This window comes from Aspergillus vadensis (genome assembly GCF_003184925.1).
Source record: "Aspergillus vadensis CBS 113365 unplaced genomic scaffold BO88scaffold_2, whole genome shotgun sequence".
Taxonomy (NCBI): domain Eukaryota; kingdom Fungi; phylum Ascomycota; class Eurotiomycetes; order Eurotiales; family Aspergillaceae; genus Aspergillus; species Aspergillus vadensis.
The window spans coordinates 2149013-2169763 of record NW_020292040.1 but is presented as its reverse complement, the minus strand read 5'-3'; the positions used below and the strand labels follow the sequence as shown (position 1 = coordinate 2169763).

General features: G+C 51.0%; 8 protein-coding genes across 8 annotated transcripts; 4 read left to right on the top strand and 4 right to left on the bottom strand.

The window, feature by feature from the left end:
• Positions 1–999: 999 nt before the first annotated feature.
• On the top strand, positions 1000–1272 carry BO88DRAFT_449795 (uncharacterized protein; the record flags this gene model as incomplete). The annotated part of the gene is made up of 2 exons (XM_025710523.1): positions 1000–1081; positions 1160–1272. 2 exons carry the CDS (start codon positions 1000–1002, stop codon positions 1270–1272), a joined length of 195 nt encoding a protein of 64 aa, XP_025567735.1.
• Positions 1273–1363: 91 nt separating this feature from the next.
• Positions 1364–4595, bottom strand: BO88DRAFT_380824 (ribonucleotide-diphosphate reductase subunit RNR1). The gene is made up of 4 exons (XM_025704551.1): positions 4291–4595; positions 4023–4180; positions 3029–3969; positions 1364–2979 (listed from the first exon to the last, which is right to left on the bottom strand). Exons 1-4 carry the CDS (start codon positions 4307–4309, stop codon positions 1512–1514), a joined length of 2586 nt encoding a protein of 861 aa, XP_025567734.1. The 5' UTR covers positions 4310–4595; the 3' UTR covers positions 1364–1511.
• A 178-nt stretch (positions 4596–4773) lies between these two features.
• On the bottom strand, positions 4774–5936 carry BO88DRAFT_484794 (putative GPI anchored cell wall protein). Its single transcript, XM_025712303.1, has 3 exons — positions 5544–5936; positions 5336–5484; positions 4774–5272 (listed from the first exon to the last, which is right to left on the bottom strand). Exons 1-3 carry the CDS (start codon positions 5639–5641, stop codon positions 5025–5027), a joined length of 495 nt encoding a protein of 164 aa, XP_025567733.1. The 5' UTR covers positions 5642–5936; the 3' UTR covers positions 4774–5024.
• Positions 5937–7048: 1112 nt separating this feature from the next.
• BO88DRAFT_441034 (kinase-related protein) lies at positions 7049–8272 on the bottom strand. The gene is made up of 2 exons (XM_025709844.1): positions 7958–8272; positions 7049–7867 (listed from the first exon to the last, which is right to left on the bottom strand). Exons 1-2 carry the CDS (start codon positions 7995–7997, stop codon positions 7197–7199), a joined length of 711 nt encoding a protein of 236 aa, XP_025567732.1. The 5' UTR covers positions 7998–8272; the 3' UTR covers positions 7049–7196.
• Positions 8273–8564: 292 nt separating this feature from the next.
• Positions 8565–10778, bottom strand: BO88DRAFT_484792 (uncharacterized protein; the record flags this gene model as incomplete). Its single annotated transcript, XM_025712302.1, has 3 exons — positions 8565–10189; positions 10304–10622; positions 10739–10778. The coding sequence occupies 3 exons, from the start codon at positions 10776–10778 to the stop codon at positions 8893–8895; spliced, it is 1656 nt and encodes a 551-aa protein (XP_025567731.1). The 3' UTR covers positions 8565–8892.
• A 58-nt stretch (positions 10779–10836) lies between these two features.
• On the top strand, positions 10837–12601 carry BO88DRAFT_401521 (dihydrofolate synthase). The gene has a single exon (XM_025705865.1). The coding sequence runs from the start codon at positions 11114–11116 to the stop codon at positions 12362–12364; it is 1251 nt and encodes a 416-aa protein (XP_025567730.1). The 5' UTR covers positions 10837–11113; the 3' UTR covers positions 12365–12601.
• Positions 12602–12882: 281 nt separating this feature from the next.
• BO88DRAFT_432272 (serine/threonine-protein kinase) lies at positions 12883–17747 on the top strand (the record flags this gene model as incomplete). Its single annotated transcript, XM_025709352.1, has 10 exons — positions 12883–13436; positions 13498–13632; positions 13690–13719; positions 13775–13839; positions 13895–14327; positions 14377–15168; positions 15221–16114; positions 16166–16370; positions 16419–16869; positions 16919–17747. The coding sequence occupies exons 1-10, from the start codon at positions 13260–13262 to the stop codon at positions 17745–17747; spliced, it is 4011 nt and encodes a 1336-aa protein (XP_025567729.1). The 5' UTR covers positions 12883–13259.
• A 440-nt stretch (positions 17748–18187) lies between these two features.
• On the top strand, positions 18188–20726 carry BO88DRAFT_484789 (ABC1 kinase family protein). Its single transcript, XM_025712301.1, has 4 exons — positions 18188–18777; positions 18843–19447; positions 19506–20078; positions 20144–20726. The coding sequence occupies exons 1-4, from the start codon at positions 18332–18334 to the stop codon at positions 20389–20391; spliced, it is 1872 nt and encodes a 623-aa protein (XP_025567728.1). The 5' UTR covers positions 18188–18331; the 3' UTR covers positions 20392–20726.
• Positions 20727–20751: the final 25 nt, after the last annotated feature.

The window sequence follows — 20751 nt, the reverse complement described above, 5'->3', positions numbered from 1 at the left end:
CACCTACTTCAGGTACATACAGTATACTTAGTAGGTAGTTGTACTCCCCAACCACATAGTATACACCCCCTCAATAGACATACAGTATGTAGGAACTGCGTCAGTCAAGATAAGAATTCGCCAATCTCCTACTCGTAACTTCACATGTATTCACTGGCAACAGGGGTATAGCCCCCAAAGATAAATGAATTGAATACCTGATTCTGAGGGTGTTGAATTGGCGCTTGCAGGGGTCTGCTACACTTGAGTAAGAGAACATCACTACGTTAACTGGTTGGTTACAAAGTAGCTAAGTTGGTACTGAAACGGCCCGATATGACTAAGATCTGACTGGAGACAAAACTGTCACAGATTCATCGTTCATGAAGTAGATCGTTAACAAGATTGTTACATAACGATAGAGTTAATCAATAGCTGAGCTACCTCAATAAGTAGCTAACTAGTAACTCACCAGTCAAACCATTAACCAGCACAATGAACTCCCAAACACCTGAGTAACTAAATACCCATCTAAAGATATGAATTCATTAACGACGTAGCTACCTAGGTAGCTAATAGGCAAAGAACGGAATAAGAAGAAGTCGAAGATGTCACCCACACCCACAGCCTTACCCTTACCCTTTCCATCTCCACCCATGGAACCGACAACTTCCGAATCAACCAGCAAATAAACTCATATCTGACATCCACCACATACCATCTATCTCTAGATAGTCCAGATAACCTTTCCCTCCCATGAACCTTCTAGACTCTACTCAACGTCATAGCAGAAAAGTCTATGATTCATCTCTACCTGTCAGGTGAAATATAAGATGATACCTACATAACCTGCGCTAACTATTCCATTAACTGTTCTACTACTACTTCAACAACGGAAAATTTGATTGTATTTGGAACTTGAGTGATATTCACGAGTTACTCGTATGTATATCCCATCATTTTTTCAATGAAGAAATGGATTAAAGATAACTGACCAATGAAAATAGGAAATTTAACAAAATGGACTCCATCAAGAAGAACCTTGAAAACGCCAAGAACAAGGGCCAGGATTACTATAACCAGATGATGGGACAGCAGCAGAGTATGTCAATTTCTTTTCTTTCAATCAACCATGGAGGGAAATCGGAGTAATGCTAACGGAGATACTCTGCTGGTATAGACTCCGATGCCTCCCAGTACGCCCAAGACGCCAAGAACAAGGCCAACGAGGGCATGGATAAGACCAAGCAGACCGCGAAGGACTATATGCCGAATCAGGCTGGGGACCATTAATTCATCCGTACAGTTGGTATAGGCTAATAGGCTAGCTACTAAGGAATGAATATAATATAATATAGTCAGATAAATCCTATACCGAAGAAAACCATAACAGTAAATACAGTCATTTCCCATAAACCATGCGCAAGAAGCAAAAAGTATCCATCAATCTCGTGATATAATTACAACCCTGACGCCAAGACAATCAATCAAACCGGACCAGATCAGACAAGGAAAGAACACGAGGTATGTGCTTAACCCTGGCACATAATGCATGCCTCCTTGTTCTCAATGCTGCACTGGAGCACCTGCTGCGAGTAGATGTCGTTCTCGCGCTCTTCGCTCTCCTGCTGGCTGTCCTCCTCCTGAGGGCCGTTCTCCTGAGCGGAGGCATCAGCAGCAAGAGCCCGAGGGCTGCCGTTGGTGGAGCCGTTGACACCGTTCTCGCTGTGTCCGTTGACCGGGGCCTGGCCACGGGGAACAGCAGAGTACGTGCTGGAGGCAGCGCCAACAGCCCGCTTCTTGTACGCGGCATTGGTGCGAGCCACGTTGGTGTCCTCGACCTTGAGCTGCTCCTGGTCGACGGTGAACTGAATGGGCGCAGAGGCGGCCATCGTGCGCAGGTAGTACATGCCCGTCTTCAGACCCATCTTCCAGCCGGCAAAGTGCATGCTGGTGATCTTGCCCATGGTGGGCTCCTTCAGGTGGATGTTGAGGGACTGAGACTGGTCAATGAACGCACCACGGTCCGCAGCCATCTGCAGGATCGTGCGCTGGGAGATCTCCCACACCGTCTTGTACAGCGCCTTGATGTCACTGGGGATGTTGGGAATGTTCTGGACGGAACCACCCTCGGCAATGATGCGGTTCTTCATGTTGTCCGACCACAGGCCGAGGTCGACCAGGTCCTTCAGCAGCCAGGGGTTAACCACCTGGAACTCACCAGCCAAGACACGGCGGGAGTAGATGTTGGAGGTGTAAGGCTCGAAGCACTCGTTGAAGCCCAAGATCTGACTGGTACTGGCAGTGGGCATGGGGGCGACCAGCAAGCTGTTGCGGACACCAGTCTGGGCGATCTTGGCCTTGAGGGAGTCCCAGTCCCAGAGGTCAGTGGGAGTGCGGTCCCACATGTCGTACTGGAGGATACCCTGGGAGACAGGAGATCCCTCGTAGGTCTCGTATGTTCCGAACTCCTTGGCGAGATCGGACGAGGCGGTCAAACCAGCGTGGTAGATGGTCTCGAAGATCTGGATGTTCAGCTGTCTGGCCTCGGCCGAGTCGAAGGGCAGGCGCAGAGCGAGGAAAGCATCAGCCAGACCGTTGACACCCAGAGCAATGGGACGGTGACGGAAGTTGGACTTCTTGGCCTCCGGGACGGGGTAGTAGTTGATGTCGATGATCTTGTTCAGGTTACGGACCAAGACCTGGACAACCTCGTGGAGCTTGCCAAAGTCATACTCGCCGCGAGCAGCGTCGACGAAAGTAGGCAGGGCAAGAGACGCAAGGTTGCAGACGGCGACCTCATCCGGAGCACTGTACTCAATGATCTCGGTGCAGAGGTTGGAGCTACGGATGGTTCCGAGGTTCTTCTGGTTGCTCTTCTTGTTGCAAGCATCCTTGTACAGCATGAAGGGGTTACCAGTCTCGGTCTGAGCCTCCAGAATAGCGTACCACAGCTTCTGGGCCTTGATGGTACGACGGCCACGGCCTTCCTTCTCATACCTACAATACTGTTAGCACGAGTCGACGATACACAAACCGACAAACTTACTTCTCGTAGAGAGCGTCGAACTCATCACCGTAGACATCAGCCAAGCCAGGGGCTTCGTTGGGGCAGAACAGAGTCCAGTCACCGTTCGCCTCAACACGCTTCATGAACAGATCCGGGGTCCACAGGGCGTAGAACAGATCACGGGCTCTGACCTCCTCCTTACCGTGGTTCTTACGGAGATCCAGGAACTCGAAGACATCCGAGTGCCAGGGCTCAAGGTAGATGGCAAAAGCACCGGGACGCTTGTTGCCACCCTGGTCGACGTATCTGGCAGTGTTGTTGAAGACACGAAGCATAGGAACAAGACCGTTGGAGGTACCGTTGGTACCACCAATGTAGGAGCCAGTAGAACGGATGCGGTGCACGTTCAGACCGATACCACCGGCCGTCTTAGAGATCATAGCGCAAGTCTTCAGAGTGTCGTAGATACCGTCAATGCTGTCCTCCTTCATGTCGACGAGGAAGCAAGAGGCGAGCTGGGGCTGGGGAGTACCAGCGTTGAACAGAGTCGGGGAGGCGTGAGTGAAGTACTTCTGAGACATCAAGTTGTAGGTCTCGATGGCCTTCTCGATGTCGCTGCCGTGGATACCAACGGCAACACGCATCAGCAGGTGCTGGGGACGCTCAGCCACCTTTCCGTTGATCCGCAACAGGTATGACCGCTCCAGGGTCTTGAATCCGAAGAAGTTGTAGTTGAAATCACGGTCGTACACAATAGCCGAGTTGAGCTCGTCGGCATGTTTCATAATTATTTCGTATGTCTCCTTTGATATCATTGGTGCAGGAGCATTGTTTTTGGGGTTGACATAGTGGTAGAGATCTGAGATGACCAAAGAGAACTGCTTCTTAGTCTGCTTGTGGAGGTTGGAAACGGCGATACGGGCAGCGAGAATGGCGTAATCAGGGTGTGTGACAGTCATGTATGCAGCAGTTTCGGCAGCCTGAAACGAAATATCAGCACTTGCTCAGTCAATTGTAGCGGCTGCAAACCTACCAGGTTATCGAGTTCAACGGTGGTGACACCCTGGTAGACACCAGAGATGACCTTCTGAGTAATGGCAGCGGCATCGACATGCTCAGGGTCCAGTCCGTAACACAGCCTCGACACACGAGCAGTGATCTTGTCGAACTGCACGCGTTCTTTGCGTCCGTCTGTATTCAAAGTTAGCACCGACTGTTGCAACGGTGGCAAGGTCCATTCCGCTCAATGGACGGGCATCCATTCCACCCAAAGCAGGGAATTTTGTGCAACTCGTACTGACCTCTCTTGTAGACAAACATTTCGGACAGTGAGGTTATAGACAACGAGAAAGAAACTAGAACAAAGGGTATATGGAAATAATATTAGGGTAGTAGAGAAAAGAAGGCTTAGGTATGTATAAGAGAGGATTGAGAGGAGAAATCGTCACAGAAAGAATGTCCTGAAGACAGGAGCTGAGGGGAGGATGAGAGATGAGAGGAAAGAGAAGACGGAGGGGCAGAAAGATGGGAGGAGATATTTGATGTCGCCGGGGCAAACGCGTTACGGTGGATATCCACGCGAATTTTCGTGTTTGGACTAAATGGGTTGCCCTTTGCATACGAGCCCGCTGACTGGTGCGCGGCCAATCTTTGTCCGGCTGGCGGGAACGCGCGACGAGCGCAGTCACGTGTAGTTTTTCTTTCAAGTTCACGCCACGTCCCTCAGCAACTGCCGGGCTTCTTACAAATCAGCTCCGAGCCTCGGACACCGTATATCCGTTTGCAGGATATGGTTTCCGCCGACCTTCGACTACGTACTATCATGATTCCCATGCAACCTAAGCCCCACTAGGATATATTACGTATGAGCTTTCCGCCTCCCAGCGGGTTTCGGAGAGCTGCCTACGGATGCCTACACCGGTGGAGAAGACGCGGTTAAAGTGACGCGGTCTGCGCCCAATATGTACTCAACATCATTGATGTCCAAGGGTCCAGAGCTTTGTCCGAGATAATATACGAAGCGGACTAACTGATTCTATAACGTCGCCGCAAATCCGACAAAAACAACAGCCGCAAACGCAGCAGCAGACGCGCCACGGTCAGCCGATCCCAATGAAATGGTCTGGTTAGGATGAGTGCTGGGACAAGCACTAGAGCTGGCATCGGGGACAGAGCTCAAAGTGGAGATGCCGGTTGAACTAGCTATGACGGAGCTAGGCTTGGTCGGGCTGAAAAGAGCGGTGGATGGGGATGCGATGCCGGACGACGCTGTTGGTAGGTATGCTGCATAAGTAGAGTCAAATGTCTCTCATCTTTGGCACAGCGTCATTCAAGTTCAAAACATACCAATTGTGTAGCCTGCATATGAGCAGGTGTCTTTTAACTGCTCCAGGACCAAGTGTCTCTCATCCCCGCAAAACTCCACGATCTTAGCCCAAACCTTGCCTACATTCGTCGCACAAATATCTTGGAGGTTATCAGAATTCGATTGAGACCTATACTGGGTTAGCAGGAGAGCAAAGTAAGTGCAGCTATCTCGCTGTCACAGTTATACCTCATGGCGGACACCAAACACGGCGGAGTCTGTGTAGCTACGCTGAGGCTCCCAAAGACCAGAAATGATACAAGGAAAGCGAAATGAGCGAACAACATGATGCTGTCAAGCTCTTGGAGCTCAAGCAGCAAGCATATGAGAATCGGGTATGAAAAAGACAACAAAAGAGCGTAATAACGAACGATTATCCAAGCATTGGCTGGATATAATGCAATTACCGTAAAGGAGAGACTGCTGAGAAGCTAGAATTATCTATGAAGAAGTGACTAAGGAGGATAAGAGTGACCAGCGTACTGATATAAAGGAGAGTGAGGCCAGACCACTCCGCCCCATGAGGCATCGACCCTGCCGATCCATCCTTCATTTCGCTGCCGGGAGTTGAAGTCTTGGCCAATGGCCCCGAAGACTCGGGTGGAGTCCGCCAGGGACCAGCTCGGCTAGCGCCCGGGCCTCACTCCTATCCTTCCTAGTGGACTTGAGGAATAAGTACTATGGATAGATTTGTAGTCATGAACAGTTACTCGGACTGTATCTGATGAGCATGTTCCTTCGGAGTGCCTCTCAAGAACCCCATTACTACGCTGATGCATCATCTTCACCATCTTCCACAGTAGGTAACTGACTGACCACCATACTCCGTAAAGCAATAGTCGCAACATCTGCAATATCAAGTGACCAATGATTATCACTCAAAGAGCACATACGAACTCACAATGACAACATCCTCACGTATATATTGAGTCCCAGGTAAGGAGTCGGCCGACTTCAAACAAGCTGCAGCGTCCAGAGGGAGGTTTAGTACGATCCTCAGGGATAACATAATCTAAAAGCATTTTGCACCTTTTCCTGAGAAGGATCATGTACCCTAAGTCCTCGAAAGCCCGTAATAATCATACGCAGCAAGTCTCAACAGCAATCTATTTCCAGTAGACATTTGACGACTGGGGAAGGGATCCTCTGCATCTGCCCTTGCGGCAAATGCAATACAAACTGTAACACAGCTTTGCAGCCTTGGTTTCGACATTCAATATGGCAATTAAGCAGGTAATGTTAAATTCCAGGGAAAGTGATGTGTATGTGCTGCATGGATGCTTGTAATTAAGTGCATAAGGGAAATTCCGCTTGATATGGTCAGGAAGTTGATTCCTGCTTTTCCAGCCACACATGAGCATATAGTGTGGCTTGAGCTTTTCGAAAGGTCATTATTGTTATTTCATATGATCTCTATTGTATACAGTCTATAGAAGTTTTAAAGGTTGAATTGATGAGCTATATGTCCATTATGCAGGCATATAGCAAGCGTAGTAGTGGGGTCCAGCTAGTCTAGTTTTCAGCTAGAGGGTGGTCATTGTTCTTGACTAAGTTTTGGTAGGGGCGAAAGGTGTATAGAGCAGATGTAGACATTCGAATCTGGGTCAGAATGCCGGTATCGATACTTTTCATATGGTTTAACAAGTGCTGTGATGCTCAATCTCAACGAGATAGTAAACTCTTTCTCCAATATTCATTCAATGCAAGTCTTCAATTGCTAATGATCTCTCCATGCATGTCGTATATCCAAGAATCTGGGTAATCATAAGTATAAGTCTAGTTAGTATCGAGTCTTGACCAACGTCTATAACTCTAGAATCTCCATCCACCCAAATAACCCACTCACGCATCCCACGCAGGATCAAACCGACTGACAACCAGCTCTTGCAAATCCAACCTATAATCAACAATCTCCTTCCCATTGACCAAATCATTCTCCAAGACCCTCTTCTCCGCCTCTGCCTCATCCCTCGCAATTCCAGCCTTAACATGCCTCCTGATTAACCTGTTCTTCGCAACCTCGAAATCCACGTCCACAAACCACAACTCATCCATCAACTCCGCCGCGCGATTCCACGGCTCCTTATTCAAACTCAAGTAATTCCCCTCGAAGAATATCACCCGACACGACGCCGGGATCAATATATCGTCATCAACTGGGTCCTTTACCGCATGATCAAAGCTCGGTGCATATAGACTCTGCGTCTCGGGCGTCACCTGCTCCCGCAGCGCCCGGACCAGCTGCAGAAACTTCTCCCCGTCAAAGGTAAATGCTGCGCCACGGCGCGCAATAGCATACGCCGGGTCGGGCATCTCGGATAGCTGTGCCCGAGTTAGATGGTAGCCGTCCATGGGCACGTTGGTAGCGACTTGTGGTGATTCGGGGTGTTGCGTTAGGTAGCGCCGGTTGATGCGGTTGGCCATCATGGTTGCCAGTTCTGTCTTGCCTGAGCCGGGTATCCCGCTGATGGCGATTAATAGGCGGGTGTCTTTGGGTGTGGATTGGAATTTGTCTGGGGAGACCTGGTTAGTTTTTGCGGGGGTGATGGGGTGCTGATTGCGGAGTATGCTGCCCTCCTTCGTCCGGGGAAGAGATGACTTACTCCAGATTTTGTCGACTAGTCGGCTCACTTGGTCGTCCATTATTGGTGTGTGTATTATTTATAAGGAGATAAATACGAGAAAAGGAATCTGGGGAGAAGGTATTATATGGGTTCGAGGACAGAGATCCGTGGTCCCGTGCATGCAAAGATTGGGTCGCTTTGAAGAGCGGAAGATGGTGGATGGGAGTTAAGAGATTTGCTATGGGAAACTCTGATTCGAGAGACACTTCCTCGGTACCTGTACCGAGTGATGGGCGACAAACAGGAGGATGGCAGTTCTGGGAGACAGCGAGAAGCTCCGACGGCGGGCTCGATGGGATAAATAAGTCGGCGGGGCTTGTCGTCAGAGTGGGGGCTCGCGATCGCATTGACTCCGGCCGGGCCAGCGATAGTGAGATACGTCACAGGGGACCGGCTAACTTATCAGGCACCGTGTGGTTATACTTTGTCGGCTGTGGATGAAGTAAACTCGGCATGTTTTTTGGAGTTTTCTATATATCTCAGGGTTCCGGCTGGTGGAACATAGATGGTAATGCTTATGTGGGATAGTCAAATGCCATTCTCAGTCATTGAAGGAACAACTGGTCAATGCATGAGGTCACATGTCCACGGCTAGCAGCAACTTGAAGTATCCCATTCCAGGCTAAACTGATACAACTCCTACAGTTTCCAATACCTTGATTAAATCACACCGAATGACATTAGACAAGCCAGGTTATATGAGTACAATATGTGCCCGTATATGCACTTTAGATCAATTCCATCTCATAATGGGTAATTCCCGTCCATAACTTATTCAGCCGCCTGACCCTGGCTGAGACACCATAACGCCAAACAAGAGACCCCCGCTAAGACCAACTCGAAACCACAAGCATCCCCAGATGACCTATTAACTAAATTCTCGGTATCTAACACAGTGACAGAAAGGTACATGATCACCTCGACCTGAGCGGTCCATCCACGCTATCAGTGTCGTTAGTGTCATCGTTTGCGCCGAGCCGGCGGCCAAGGGTGCGGGACAGTCCAGCTGCCGCCCACCATTCTTCAGGGATATCCTCGCGACGCGCAAGTCGATCTAAGATGGCTTGCATCTGCTGCAGGTCTGGATCGGTAGAAGTAGAAGAGGAATCGGAGAATGCAAAGGAGATGGTAGGAATAGGAGGGTGGTTGCTCATGGTTGACTGGAGATGCTGAGCACGTCTCAGTGACTCCATCTGACGAACACGACGGTAGCGGCGGAACAATGCGTTGGAAGAAATTCCTGTTTCGGAATCGCTATCGGAATCGCTGGAGCTTGAATAGTCACAGGGATTTAAGAACTCGGGGTATGGATCGAGGACCATCTGGACAGTGCCCGTGCCCGTGCCCGGTTCCATAGGGTTCGACATCTGCAGCGAGGTTGCCGAACTTGCGGATGTCCCGATTGTCGAAGCATTCGTTCCAGAAGCCGATGCGGACGTGAAGGACGAATCGGCACTAGGAAGATTGGTATCCGGCGTGATCGTGGTAAGGAGAGTCTCCCATGCATCGTTGGCATGATCGTCATCTGGACTCAGACTTCTCTGTCGGTCGCCAAGACCATCAATAGCCGACTCGCGGTTGGGACGATTTGCCTCATTGATCGATCGTTCACCGACACGTCGCAGTGTAGGGAAGCCCGCTGAAATCGAAAGATCGCTTCCAAGACCATCGGGTCGAAGGAATGGGGATAGACGAGCAGCTTCTGGGCGCGCTTGAGGAGACGCAGTCCTATGGTATGCAATCGCAGGAGCAAAACGCGGTGTGAACTGGGGATGAGACTGGTCAGGCCGGTTGATTGTGTCATCACCCGGCGACGGACGGTTGTATAGATCGGACAAAGCCGAGCTGCGCGGTATCCTTAATCGCTGACCAGGCCGCCCATGACGGAGCGCATCGCTCAGCAGTCGCTGGCCGGCTTCGCGTCGATCGGAATCCAGGAGGCCGCGGGCCAGGTCGAACGGGTCATCGGCGCTGCTAGAGTTCGAAAGCGGAGAGCGCACATGACGCTGAAGACCATTCGCCTCACGCTCAATCTCATCTGCTAGCGGACGAGGGAAAGGCGACCGGAGGGTTGCGCTGCGCAAGGCGGAGCCGCCATAGCGCGAGGGACGACGAATACTAGCCTGGCGACGAATTGCGGAGCGCGCAGTGGCACATGGGTCTTTGACGGGATTGTTCTTCGGAGCATCTGCGGAGGACTCGCAGAACAGTCTGCATCATGTCAGTCAGATATGACAGCCGTTCCGTGCGCTCTTGGCCGACGGAGTCGCGCGTAGAATCCCGACAGCGGCGAGAGTTGTGTAGGGTAAGAAATTGTGGACTCACGGAATACCCATGGCTACAGAGGATGAGAAAAGAAAGGATAGGGAGCGACGGTCCAGGCAGAAAGGGAGATCAAGGAAAGAAGCCGCATCCAGAAGTAGCGTGAAGTGACGCGAGTCCTTAAATGGAGAGGGCCAGATTGCGGGGACAGCGACCAGGGCGATGTGTTGATGGAGAAACGGCGAGATTTGGTTTTCCTCGTAAGGGTAAAAAGCGGAGGCGAAGAGATTTTGCGCCTGAGGCTTGCGGTCGTAGCGCCGCGGGTTGGCCTGAGGGAAACATTGGGGGATTCTGGGTGGCTGGGAGAACCGGTGGTGGCGCCCTAATGATCATCCGCGTACAATCTGGTACAGCGCCTAAAGGCTGAAGGGAGGGAAGAGTGAATGATTAATGAGTTGTCAATTGAGATGGATCGTGACCACTGAATGTTTCACTTACAATGGCATTGATCACAACGCAGGCGATTGACTATTTCCATGGATCAACTTCGAGTATACTCCCTCAGCGTTACTCTGCCAAATTGATACCAATTACCTGGATTATTGTCCCTCCGACTGGGGGTTATTACGTACGGTAACGACCGCTTCCGGCCTCGGCTCTTCATGCCTTAGGCATTAATCCTTATCGGTCGGCACCTGACAGCTCCCCGATGATTATCTTGCCCGAATCCCGCGGGCAACTCAGATCGGCGCAAGTTTTCTGGAGGTCAAATAGATAACACACTTTTCCCCTCCATGACCACCTCGTCCCTCATCTTCCTCTGATCATGAGGATTGGTCCTTTTCAACTATCAATCATCACATACTCGGAGGGATGATTGAGCTCGGTCTTAGTCGCATAGTCCGCCTTCTCCAGCAGACGCCGCTGACTTGGAAGGCAATCCATATTGCTGGCACCAATGGCAAAGGGTCCATCAGCGCTTATCTCTCCCACCTGTTGTCGACGGGTGGTGTTCGCTGTGGCCGTTTCACCTCCCCGCATCTGATTGATCGTTGGGACTGCATCACTATCGGCGAGAAAGTCGTTCAAGAGTCACTCTTCCGGCAGATCGAAGCTAGAGTCAAACTTCGAGATCAAACGCTGGGAATCGGTGCGAGCGAGTTTGAGCTACTGACTGCAACTGCATTCGAGATATTTAATCATGAGCGCGTGGACATCGGGGTGGTTGAGGTTGGCATGGGCGGTCGCCTGGACGCAACGAACATCCTGACCGACGTCTTGGTCTCCGTCATCGCGAAGATAGGCCTGGACCATCAGTTCCTCCTCGGCGATACTATCGAAGAAATCGCAAAGGAAAAGGCGGGAATCATGAAATCGGGTGTTCCATGTGTTGTAGATGGTACCAATTCGCCTGAAGTGCTCCGAACCCTCGAAGATCACATCAAGGAACTCGGCATCGACGCGATCTTCACACGCCCCGATACTCCAGAGTATCACTCCCCATCGCTTGGTCGGCTCTTTGCTACACTCGATCTCCTACCTCACCAGCGAGCGAACATGTCCTGTGCGGTCTCGGCCTTGAAACTTGCTCTGTCTCGATTCCGTCCCGACATTGACGTCGATGTGCTCGTTCCACAACTGTCAAAAGTCGAGTGGCCGGCGCGCCTACAAAAGCTTGTTCTGAAACCATTGGCAGATCGTGAAGAGCCTGTTCTGCTGGATGGTGCTCACAATACTCAGTCGGCGGAGGTTCTCGGAGAATATGTGGATTACAAACTTCGTCCGCAAGGTACGAACGTCACCTGGGTTATCGCGGCCTCCCGCGGTAAGGATATAGAGTCCTTGTTTCATTCTATAATCAAGGCGGGCGATCGAGTCGCGATCACCGCGTTCGGACCCGTGGATGGCATGCCCTGGGTCAAGGCCAATGAGCCAGAAGAGGTGGCTTCATGTGTCCGATCAATCACGGGTATTGGACAAGTGCAAACCTTTGGGGAAGACATTTCCGGCGCTATCCATTGGGCTTGTGAACAAGCTAGTGGCGGCCCATTGGTCATTGCTGGCAGCCTCTACCTGGCGTCGGATGTTCTACGTCTCCTCCGGGAAGCACAAAAGCAATTATAAGTCATGGCATCAAGACCAATGGTCTTTCCTGACAGAGATACCCTTTTCCATCCGCAGCGTTTTGGCGTATCTGTAAGTATATAAGCATACATTAATTAGTTTAACGGAAGTGCATTTCCTGTTCCGAGGACCTAGTTCTGTAAATTATCAATGCGCAAACCAGTCTTGCGACTTGCATATATACAGTGCAGCACTACATTGCAGTAAGAAAACATCAATAACATGCTACGAGTTGCAGAGGAGTAATTGCACAGCTCGCATCATAGCGGGTGTAAGTGATACGGTGATAAGGCTGATCGGAGATCCAGCAGCGGCCGGGCGCTGCGTCATGGCCTAAGCCAGCTGGTGGTGGTCTGTGGGGAAAAGAGAAAAGGAAAGTTCAAAACACCCGTCTGTCCTGCATTTGCTCCGGCAGGCACAGCAGTCCGTGACTTTTTGTCGGTCCCTTCGCAAGCTTCTGGTTGGATATCCGTGAGTCTTTCTGACGAGCGGACGATTAGATTTGCTTTTCTGGAAGGGGAAATTCGATGTGTAGAGACGCGTTGAACCGGACGCGGCTCTCTCTTGACTGCGAGGACAAAGATTGTTCCTGTATGTTTTTTTCTTTCGTCTGAATCCACCATGAGATCATGCCATATTTTCTGCGGAGTTCAGCGCAGATTTATCTTCCTGCTGCATCTTATATTGTGTCTGAAACCTGCTAACGAGATCTCTTCTGTCTGGATGAATAGTTCGTGCTGACATGAACGATCCGATCGGTTCTCTGGCGCCTGCCTTTTCTACACCTTCCCTCGTCGTCTAAGCCTACAGTTGTCGGAATCCGAGTGCATCCAGCTGTTGAGTGTCATTCTAAACAACAGCGAAAAGGGGACCTCGATCCACCCGCTGCGCGACCATGGTTTCCCGGTCCAGCGAAGCCAGTGAGGGGCCGCCGCCACCTTCCAAGGCCTCCGGCACTCCAGCCAAAACGCGACTGTCGAGACTCAACTCCAGCCCGGCCAAACAAGACAAACCGAAGGATGATAGGGTTGTCAAATCGTCCGCTAAGGATGTCGCGGAGCTTAAGGATTATGTATGAATACGGCTTTCCCTGGTTCCCCGTGATGGGAGTGGCTAATGGTGACTTAATGTAGCAATTGGGCGACTGCCTGGGTAAAGGTGCCTTTGGGTCGGTCTACCGGGCCCTGAATTGGAATACTGGGGAAACAGTCGCTGTGAAGCAGATCAAATTGGTGGATCTGCCGAAAAGTGAACTACGAGTGATTATGGTAATCCTTCTCCGGTCGCCGCTTGTTAAGTAGCTGTCCGCTAACGCTGTGTTGCAGTTGGAAATCGATCTTTTGAAGAACCTAGATGTGAGATGCGAAATCCGATCATGTCCCTTGTCACCCCAGCTGACCTGTGATGTAGCATCCCAATATTGTGAAGTATCAGGGGTTCGTGAAGTCTGCGGAAACTCTAAATATCATTCTTGAGTATGTACTTTCGCATTGGTTGTTGAAGCCATGATCAGTGTAGCTGACGAGACAGATACTGTGAAAATGGCTCTTTACACTCGATCGCAAAGAACTTTGGGCGTTTCCCAGAAAACCTGGTCGGTCTCTACATGTCTCAGGTGCTCCATGGTCTCTTATATCTGCACGAGCAAGGTGTCATTCATCGAGATATCAAAGGAGCCAACATCCTTACAACGAAAGAAGGTCTAGTCAAGCTTGCAGATTTTGGTGTGGCCAGCAGGACCACTGGGCTTAGCGAGTCCAGCGTCGTTGGGACGCCGTATTGGATGGCTCCGGAGGTGATTGAACTTTCTGGTGCGACGACAGCTTCGGATATTTGGAGTCTTGGTTGTACCGTGATCGAGCTTCTGGAGGGTAAGCCTCCTTACTACAATCTCCAACCTATGCCGGCTCTATTTCGCATTGTCAATGATGACCACCCTCCCCTTCCTCAGGGTGCTTCTCCGGTCAGTTTCCTGTCCCATCCTCCGTTCTCAATATCTAATGAGTATCCAGGCTGTCAAAGACTTCTTGATGCAATGCTTCCAAAAAGATCCCAATCTTCGTGTTTCCGCCAGGAAGCTCCTTAAACACCCATGGATTGTCAACGCTCGCAGGTCTGATTCCGTGGTTCCCAAGAAATCCACCGAGTACGAGGAAGCAGTCAAGAGCGTTCAGGAGTGGAACGAAGCTCTTCGTTCTCCGGACACTGGAACCCTGCGGAAACCGTACAGATACGACGCTCAAGGTGCTGCTCTGCGCCCCGAAATGGCTCCATCTCGGTATACCCCAACAAAGGATATTCTTCCCAGCCCGGTGTCCAAGCATGTGACAGATCGGTTCCGCTCGCCGGACTCCACGGAAGAAGACAATTGGGACGATGACTTTGCTACTGCTATCTCTCCCAGCGCGCTGCAGCTTCCCCACCTTCGGCCACAGGACAATTTTGGCGGAATGCTTTCCTCCGAAAAGCTGAAGGCGTTTGCATCCCTAGATGGTACAGTGTTGAAGTCAGAAGATGGCTTTGATGACTTCGATGATCCTTTCTCTCAACAGCCCGGTGAATCGGATCCTCTTCGGACCATTCGCCCTTACTCGGCCAAACCGACCGGGATGGAGAACATGTCACAGCAGACAAAGCCCACATTAACTGCGATGCACCACAATGTACCTGTTCTCAAGACCCCTGTGCCACCATTAAGACCGCAGCGCCCAACATCGTACTTCAAGGAGAACTCGGTTGAAGACTACTCCGACCTCATCTCTGCAAATGAAGATATCTTGGATGATAAACTCAGTGCTTTCCAGGTAAGAATATCCCCTACTGGGTTATTAGTATGCGGCTTCTTATGCATCTTAGGATATCGACGAAGAGGGCAGCGATATATCGATCTCTTCGCCCTCAAAGGAGGTAGTCCGGTATCAGGCGTCACCGGATCGTGATGAAGATCACCAGCCGCAGCTTAGAAAACGGATATCTGTCAAGCGCCACCGATCAGCAATAGAAATACAAAAGTTCGCAGAAAACGAGCGAGACGAAGACTTCTCTGACATTCTAGGCGCTGATGAGGTTGCCTTGGATAAGCCCGAAAGCGATGAGGGCTCGGATCGGAGTACGCTGATGTTGAACTCAAAGCTATCGAATAATTCATGGCTTGGCGATCAAGATGATGAGGACGATCCGTTTGCCCAGCTTGAAGAAGGACTCGATGAGGTGGATCTGGAAGCTAACATCGCGCGTGACAAATACGCACGTTTACGGGGTCAAGTCGAGGGTCTTGTCAGCTCTCTGAAGACGTCTCAAGATGAAGATGTGCTTGGAGAAATCTCGGAGCAACTGCTAACCGTGTTCTGTGATCTTCCAGAGACGAAGAACATCATCATTAGCGCTCACGGGATGCTACCGATCTTGGAAATCCTTGACATCTGCCGTCGGCGCGACATTATTTTGTGCTTGTTGCGGATTGTCAACGCCATCATTTTCAATGACTATGAGATCCAAGAAAACCTCTGTTTCGTCGGAGGTATTCCAATCATTAACGAGTTTGCCTCCAAGAAGTATCCGAGAGAGATTCGACTAGAAGCAGCAGCCTTTGTGCAGCAGATGTATCAAACATCTACTCTCACCCTCCAGATGTTCGTCAGTGCCGGTGGTCTCAACGTATTGGTCGAGTTCTTGGAAGACGACTACGAAGATGAACGCGATCTCGTTCTCATTGGGGTGAACGGTATCTGGAGCGTTTTTGATTTACAGGTATGTCCGACTGCAGATCAACCTGCTCGTTCAGACGCTGACTCGATTTAGGGTTCGACGCCGAAAAATGATTTCTGCAGGATTCTATCACGCAATTCTGTCTTGGATCCCTTGTCACTTGTTTTGAGCCGAGTCTTGGACGAAGAAGGAGAATTGGCAGAAATCGTGGAAGGCCGGATAGCCAACATCTTTTTCATTTTCTCGCAGGCCGAGAATCACGTTAAGGAAATGGTTGCTGAGCGAACAGTTCTGCACAGTAAGGCATCAAGTTAGATACAACAGACACTCCGCTAACCTGTCTCAGGGGTCCTGAAAGAGCTGAAGCGGATGACGCCCGCACACCAGATCACTATGTTGAAGTTTATCAAGAATCTGTCCATGCTTTCAACAACTCTCGACTCGCTCCAGAACTCCAACGCCATCGACGTGCTTACGGACTTGTTGAGGTCGACCATCAAACGGCCGCATTTCCGGGAAGTTAGCAACCAGATTCTCAACACTATCTACAACATGTGTCGTTTGAACAAGTCCCGCCAGGAGGATGCTGCACTGAATGGCATAGTACCGCTTCTCCAGAAGATTGTAAAGACCGAGCGGCCGCTCAAAGAGTTTGCGCTGCCGATTCTTTGCGACATGGCGCATTCTGGTAAGGTCGGACGGCGCGAACTGTGGCGCAATAAGGGTCTGGCTTTCTACATTTCTCTGTTGTCGGACCCGTACTGGCAGGTGACCGCATTGGATGCTATATTTACTTGGTATGTGTTGGCACCGTGTGTAGTGAGGACCGATCTAATTATTTGGCAGGCTCCAGGAAGAAACGGCCAAGGTTGAGGAACACCTATTGGATAACCGCTACGACAAGATGTCCTTTACGGATTCCATTGTCAGGTGCTTGACGATTTCCAAGGCGAACGCCTTCGAGAACATTCTCGAGCCACTGCAAAAGCTTCTGAGACTGAGTCCGCCTATTGCCTCGACATTTGCGCGTCCTGATCTCTTCACAAGGCTAGGGCAGAAACTACATCACAACAAAGCCGCTGTTCGGCTGAACCTCCTGCGTATTATCTCGAGCATCTGCGATTCTAGCGAAGAACAAGGTGGCCTTCTTGCGAAATATGGACTTTTGGAAGCAATCCGGGAATTGGAGCATGACCCGGCCATTCTGGTTAGAGACATGGCTGGCAAGCTGATCCAATCCAATGAGCGCAGTGAATCTTTCAGTCTCGAGAAGCGCAAGCCTGGTATGAGGCGCAAGAGCACGTCTACCACGCCCCCAGGCTACCTTGCGAACCAATCCGCCCCAGCCACCCCACAGATCAATCGGTTCAACCAACCCAAGGCTTATTTCGATGGACGGGAAAGCCAGCGGCACCCACGGCCCTCCCTTAGCAGCTCGGCTCTGGCATTACGACCAGGCAGCAGGGATGGCACTAGCCCTGCTCTGTCAGCTGGGCTCAGCAGCAGTGCCGGCCCGTCGAGGAACAGACTGTCGCGAGGAGTGGCTAACAGGCTATCACAAGTAGAGCTTCTGGCTGAGGAGGAGACTCGGCCGTCGAGTTCACTCTCCCGTCGACGTTCCATCCTTCCTCAGCGCCGACGACCCACGCATGCTGATTCCGACTGGGCGTCCTAGCGGACCTCATGCTGGGCCGAGGTGCGATGATTTGCTCATGGGTAGACAGGAAACTGTGGAAGTAGATGGATACATTGTATTTGCATTGCATAGGATTGGAGTACTGGGTTTGTTTGTGATTTGCTTTGACTGTGTATACACATTCTTTTGTCGATGTGCTTTCAGGCGGAGATGGGATCTCTCTCAGGCTGGTATTCGGGGTACAGGAAGACGGAACTGTCAGGGAGGGAAATGGCCCATGTAGATAATCATGGATAACATACGAGTGCGATTTTCTGTTTTTGTTTTCGAACTTTGTGTAGGAAGTACATACTTACAGTTGGCACTGTAAGGGCAATCCCGAAGTGGCGGCCAAACGGGGCTGATCGGCTTCCGATGCAGAAGTGCGACGAAAATGCGCCGCGGCGGCCAACCAGTGAACTTCTCCGCCGCATCCTCCCTCCTCATTCTCCTCCTGCAGACTTTCCTCCTCCCCCTACAATTGTCCTCGAGGGCTTCGTGCTGGCACGGATGATCCACGCCGTCCGGTTGACAGCTGTTCTCGACTTGTGGTCGCTCCCCAGACGGCATTGTTCGAGTTCGGGATGAGGGCGGCGCTCCTCCGCATTCCGCTGCGGGCTTCCAATTTTGATCCTGCGGCGGTCATACGATCGGCTTCGAAGCCTTCTCTCGCCTGCCACCCTGGCAATTTCGCCCCGTCGTCTTCGATTCCCCGTCGGATGATTTCCACCTCGGTTACTACACCTCCTGCATCATGCTCGAAGCGCTTCTCCGGTCGTATCGCCCAGTCGATTCCCCGGGCCACTTACGCCACCCGCACGTCTCCATTGTCTGAATCGGCGAATTCGGGACAGAGTGATGGAAAGCATTCGGGATCAGGTCAAGCGCGCAGCAAGGCCATTAAGTATGCTGTGATTGGAGGCACCCTCGTGGTTGGAGCAGTGGTGTTTTCGGACCAAGTTCAACACTTCTACCGTGCCGCTGCGAGAACTGGCAGAGTGGTTGGCACACTGGCGGTTTGCATAAACGAGTAAGCATATATACACACCCCTGAGGCTATGCTGTCGGTATACTTATGCGTCTTGAATCAATCAGCTACCGGGTAACTCTCAAGCAAGAAACCTCCACGCCGGAAGAACGAAGCGAAGCCATCCGGGCCTGTCACAAACGTTGCGCGGAACGAACTCTACGGGTTCTCGAGAAGAATGGATCGATCTTCATCAAGCTGGGACAGCATTTGAGTAGCATGGGCTACCTGCTTCCGTCGGAATGGACTACAACCTTTATCCCGCTCCAGGACAAGTGCCCCGTGTCATCGATTGAATCGATCGAGGAAATGTTCGTGGCCGATACAGGACGTCGTATCGACGAGTTGTTCTCGTCGTTCGATTCTGAGCCTATTGGTGCCGCTTCTTTGGCGCAGGTGCACATTGGTACATTGAAGGAAACAGGTCAAAAGGTTGCGGTCAAGGTGCAGCATCCCGCTTTGGCGGAGTGGGTGCCCCTGGATTTGGCCTTGACTCGGTTTACCTTTTCGATGCTGAAGCGCTTCTTCCCTGAATACGATCTGGAATGGCTCTCTCGTGAAATGGACCTGTCTCTGCCCCAGGAGCTGGATTTCCGAATGGAGGCGGAGAATGCCACGCGGGCGAGCGAGTACTTCAAGAAGCACTCGGATGCCCCGTTGGTTATCCCTGAAGGTATGCCTCGACAGTCATAGTTGCCTTTACCCAGCAAGTGCATACTAATATCATCTAGTGATGTGGTCCCAAAAGCGTATCCTGGTCATGGAGTTCATCTCTGGCCGACGTCCCGACGACCTTGAATTCCTCGACTCGAACAATATTGACCGCGACGAAGTCTCCGCTGCTCTGGCACACATCTTCAACGAGATGATCTTCGGTAACAACGCACCCCTGCACTGTGATCCTCACGGCGGCAACATCGCCATCCGTCCGAACCCCAACCGTCGCCGGCACAACTTCGACATCATCCTCTACGACCACGGTCTCTACCGCGACATCGACAAGGACCTGCGCCGCAACTACGCCAAGCTCTGGCTGGCTGTGATCGAGTCCGACCTTCCGCGCATGCGCGAGTACGCGCGCAAGGTTGCCGGAATCACAGACGAGCAGTTCCCCCTCTTCGCCAGTGCCATCACGGGCCGCGACTACATGGTGCTCCAGAAGAAGGATATCGTGTCTGCTCGTACCTCGGCAGAACGAGAGAGCATGTCCGGCTCTTTGGCCGACGGTCTGCTGCAGCAATTAGTCGAACTCCTAGGCCAAGTACCTCGAATTATTTTACTGATCCTCAAGACGAACGATCTGAGTTAGTCCCACTCCTCCCTCCCCTTCTAATCTATCTGTCTCTAATCATTGATGTAAAACATACAGCCCGCAGTCTCGACGAGAACCTCCACACCCGCCAAGGACCTATGCGCACCTTCCTCATTCTCGCCCGCTACGCCACCCGCACCGTCTTCGAAGAGCAAATGGACTCTGTCAATGAGACCGGGGGTATCCTCCGTCCTGGAAACTTCTGGCGCTTCCTCTGCGCTTGGACTGGGTATCTGCGCGTGGAGTTGAAGTTGTCTGTTTATGAGACGTTGCTTTCGCTGAAGAGTCGGTTCGGGTTGGTTTGAGTGATCTGTATATTCTTCTCCTTTCTCTTCTTATTCTTTCCTTCTTACCTCTACTTTTTTTACCCCCTTTCCCTTTGGTTTTGAATCCCTGCTACGCAGTAATTGATCGATATCGATATAGAGGGCATATGCATGCGGTGTTGTGCATTGGCGTTTCTCTTTTTCCATTACCTTTGCCTTTTCCCTTTCAGCTTTTTCCGTTACTTTAGACTCGATTTTCCTTTTTCTCTCATTGTTTTCCCGTTTCAAGTAATCTGGATCTTGAAAAGAAAGCCGTGCTCTGTCTGTACTTTATACATATATAGAATTTATATTTTATTATATCGTTATCTCTTAAATACATACTACATACAATATATA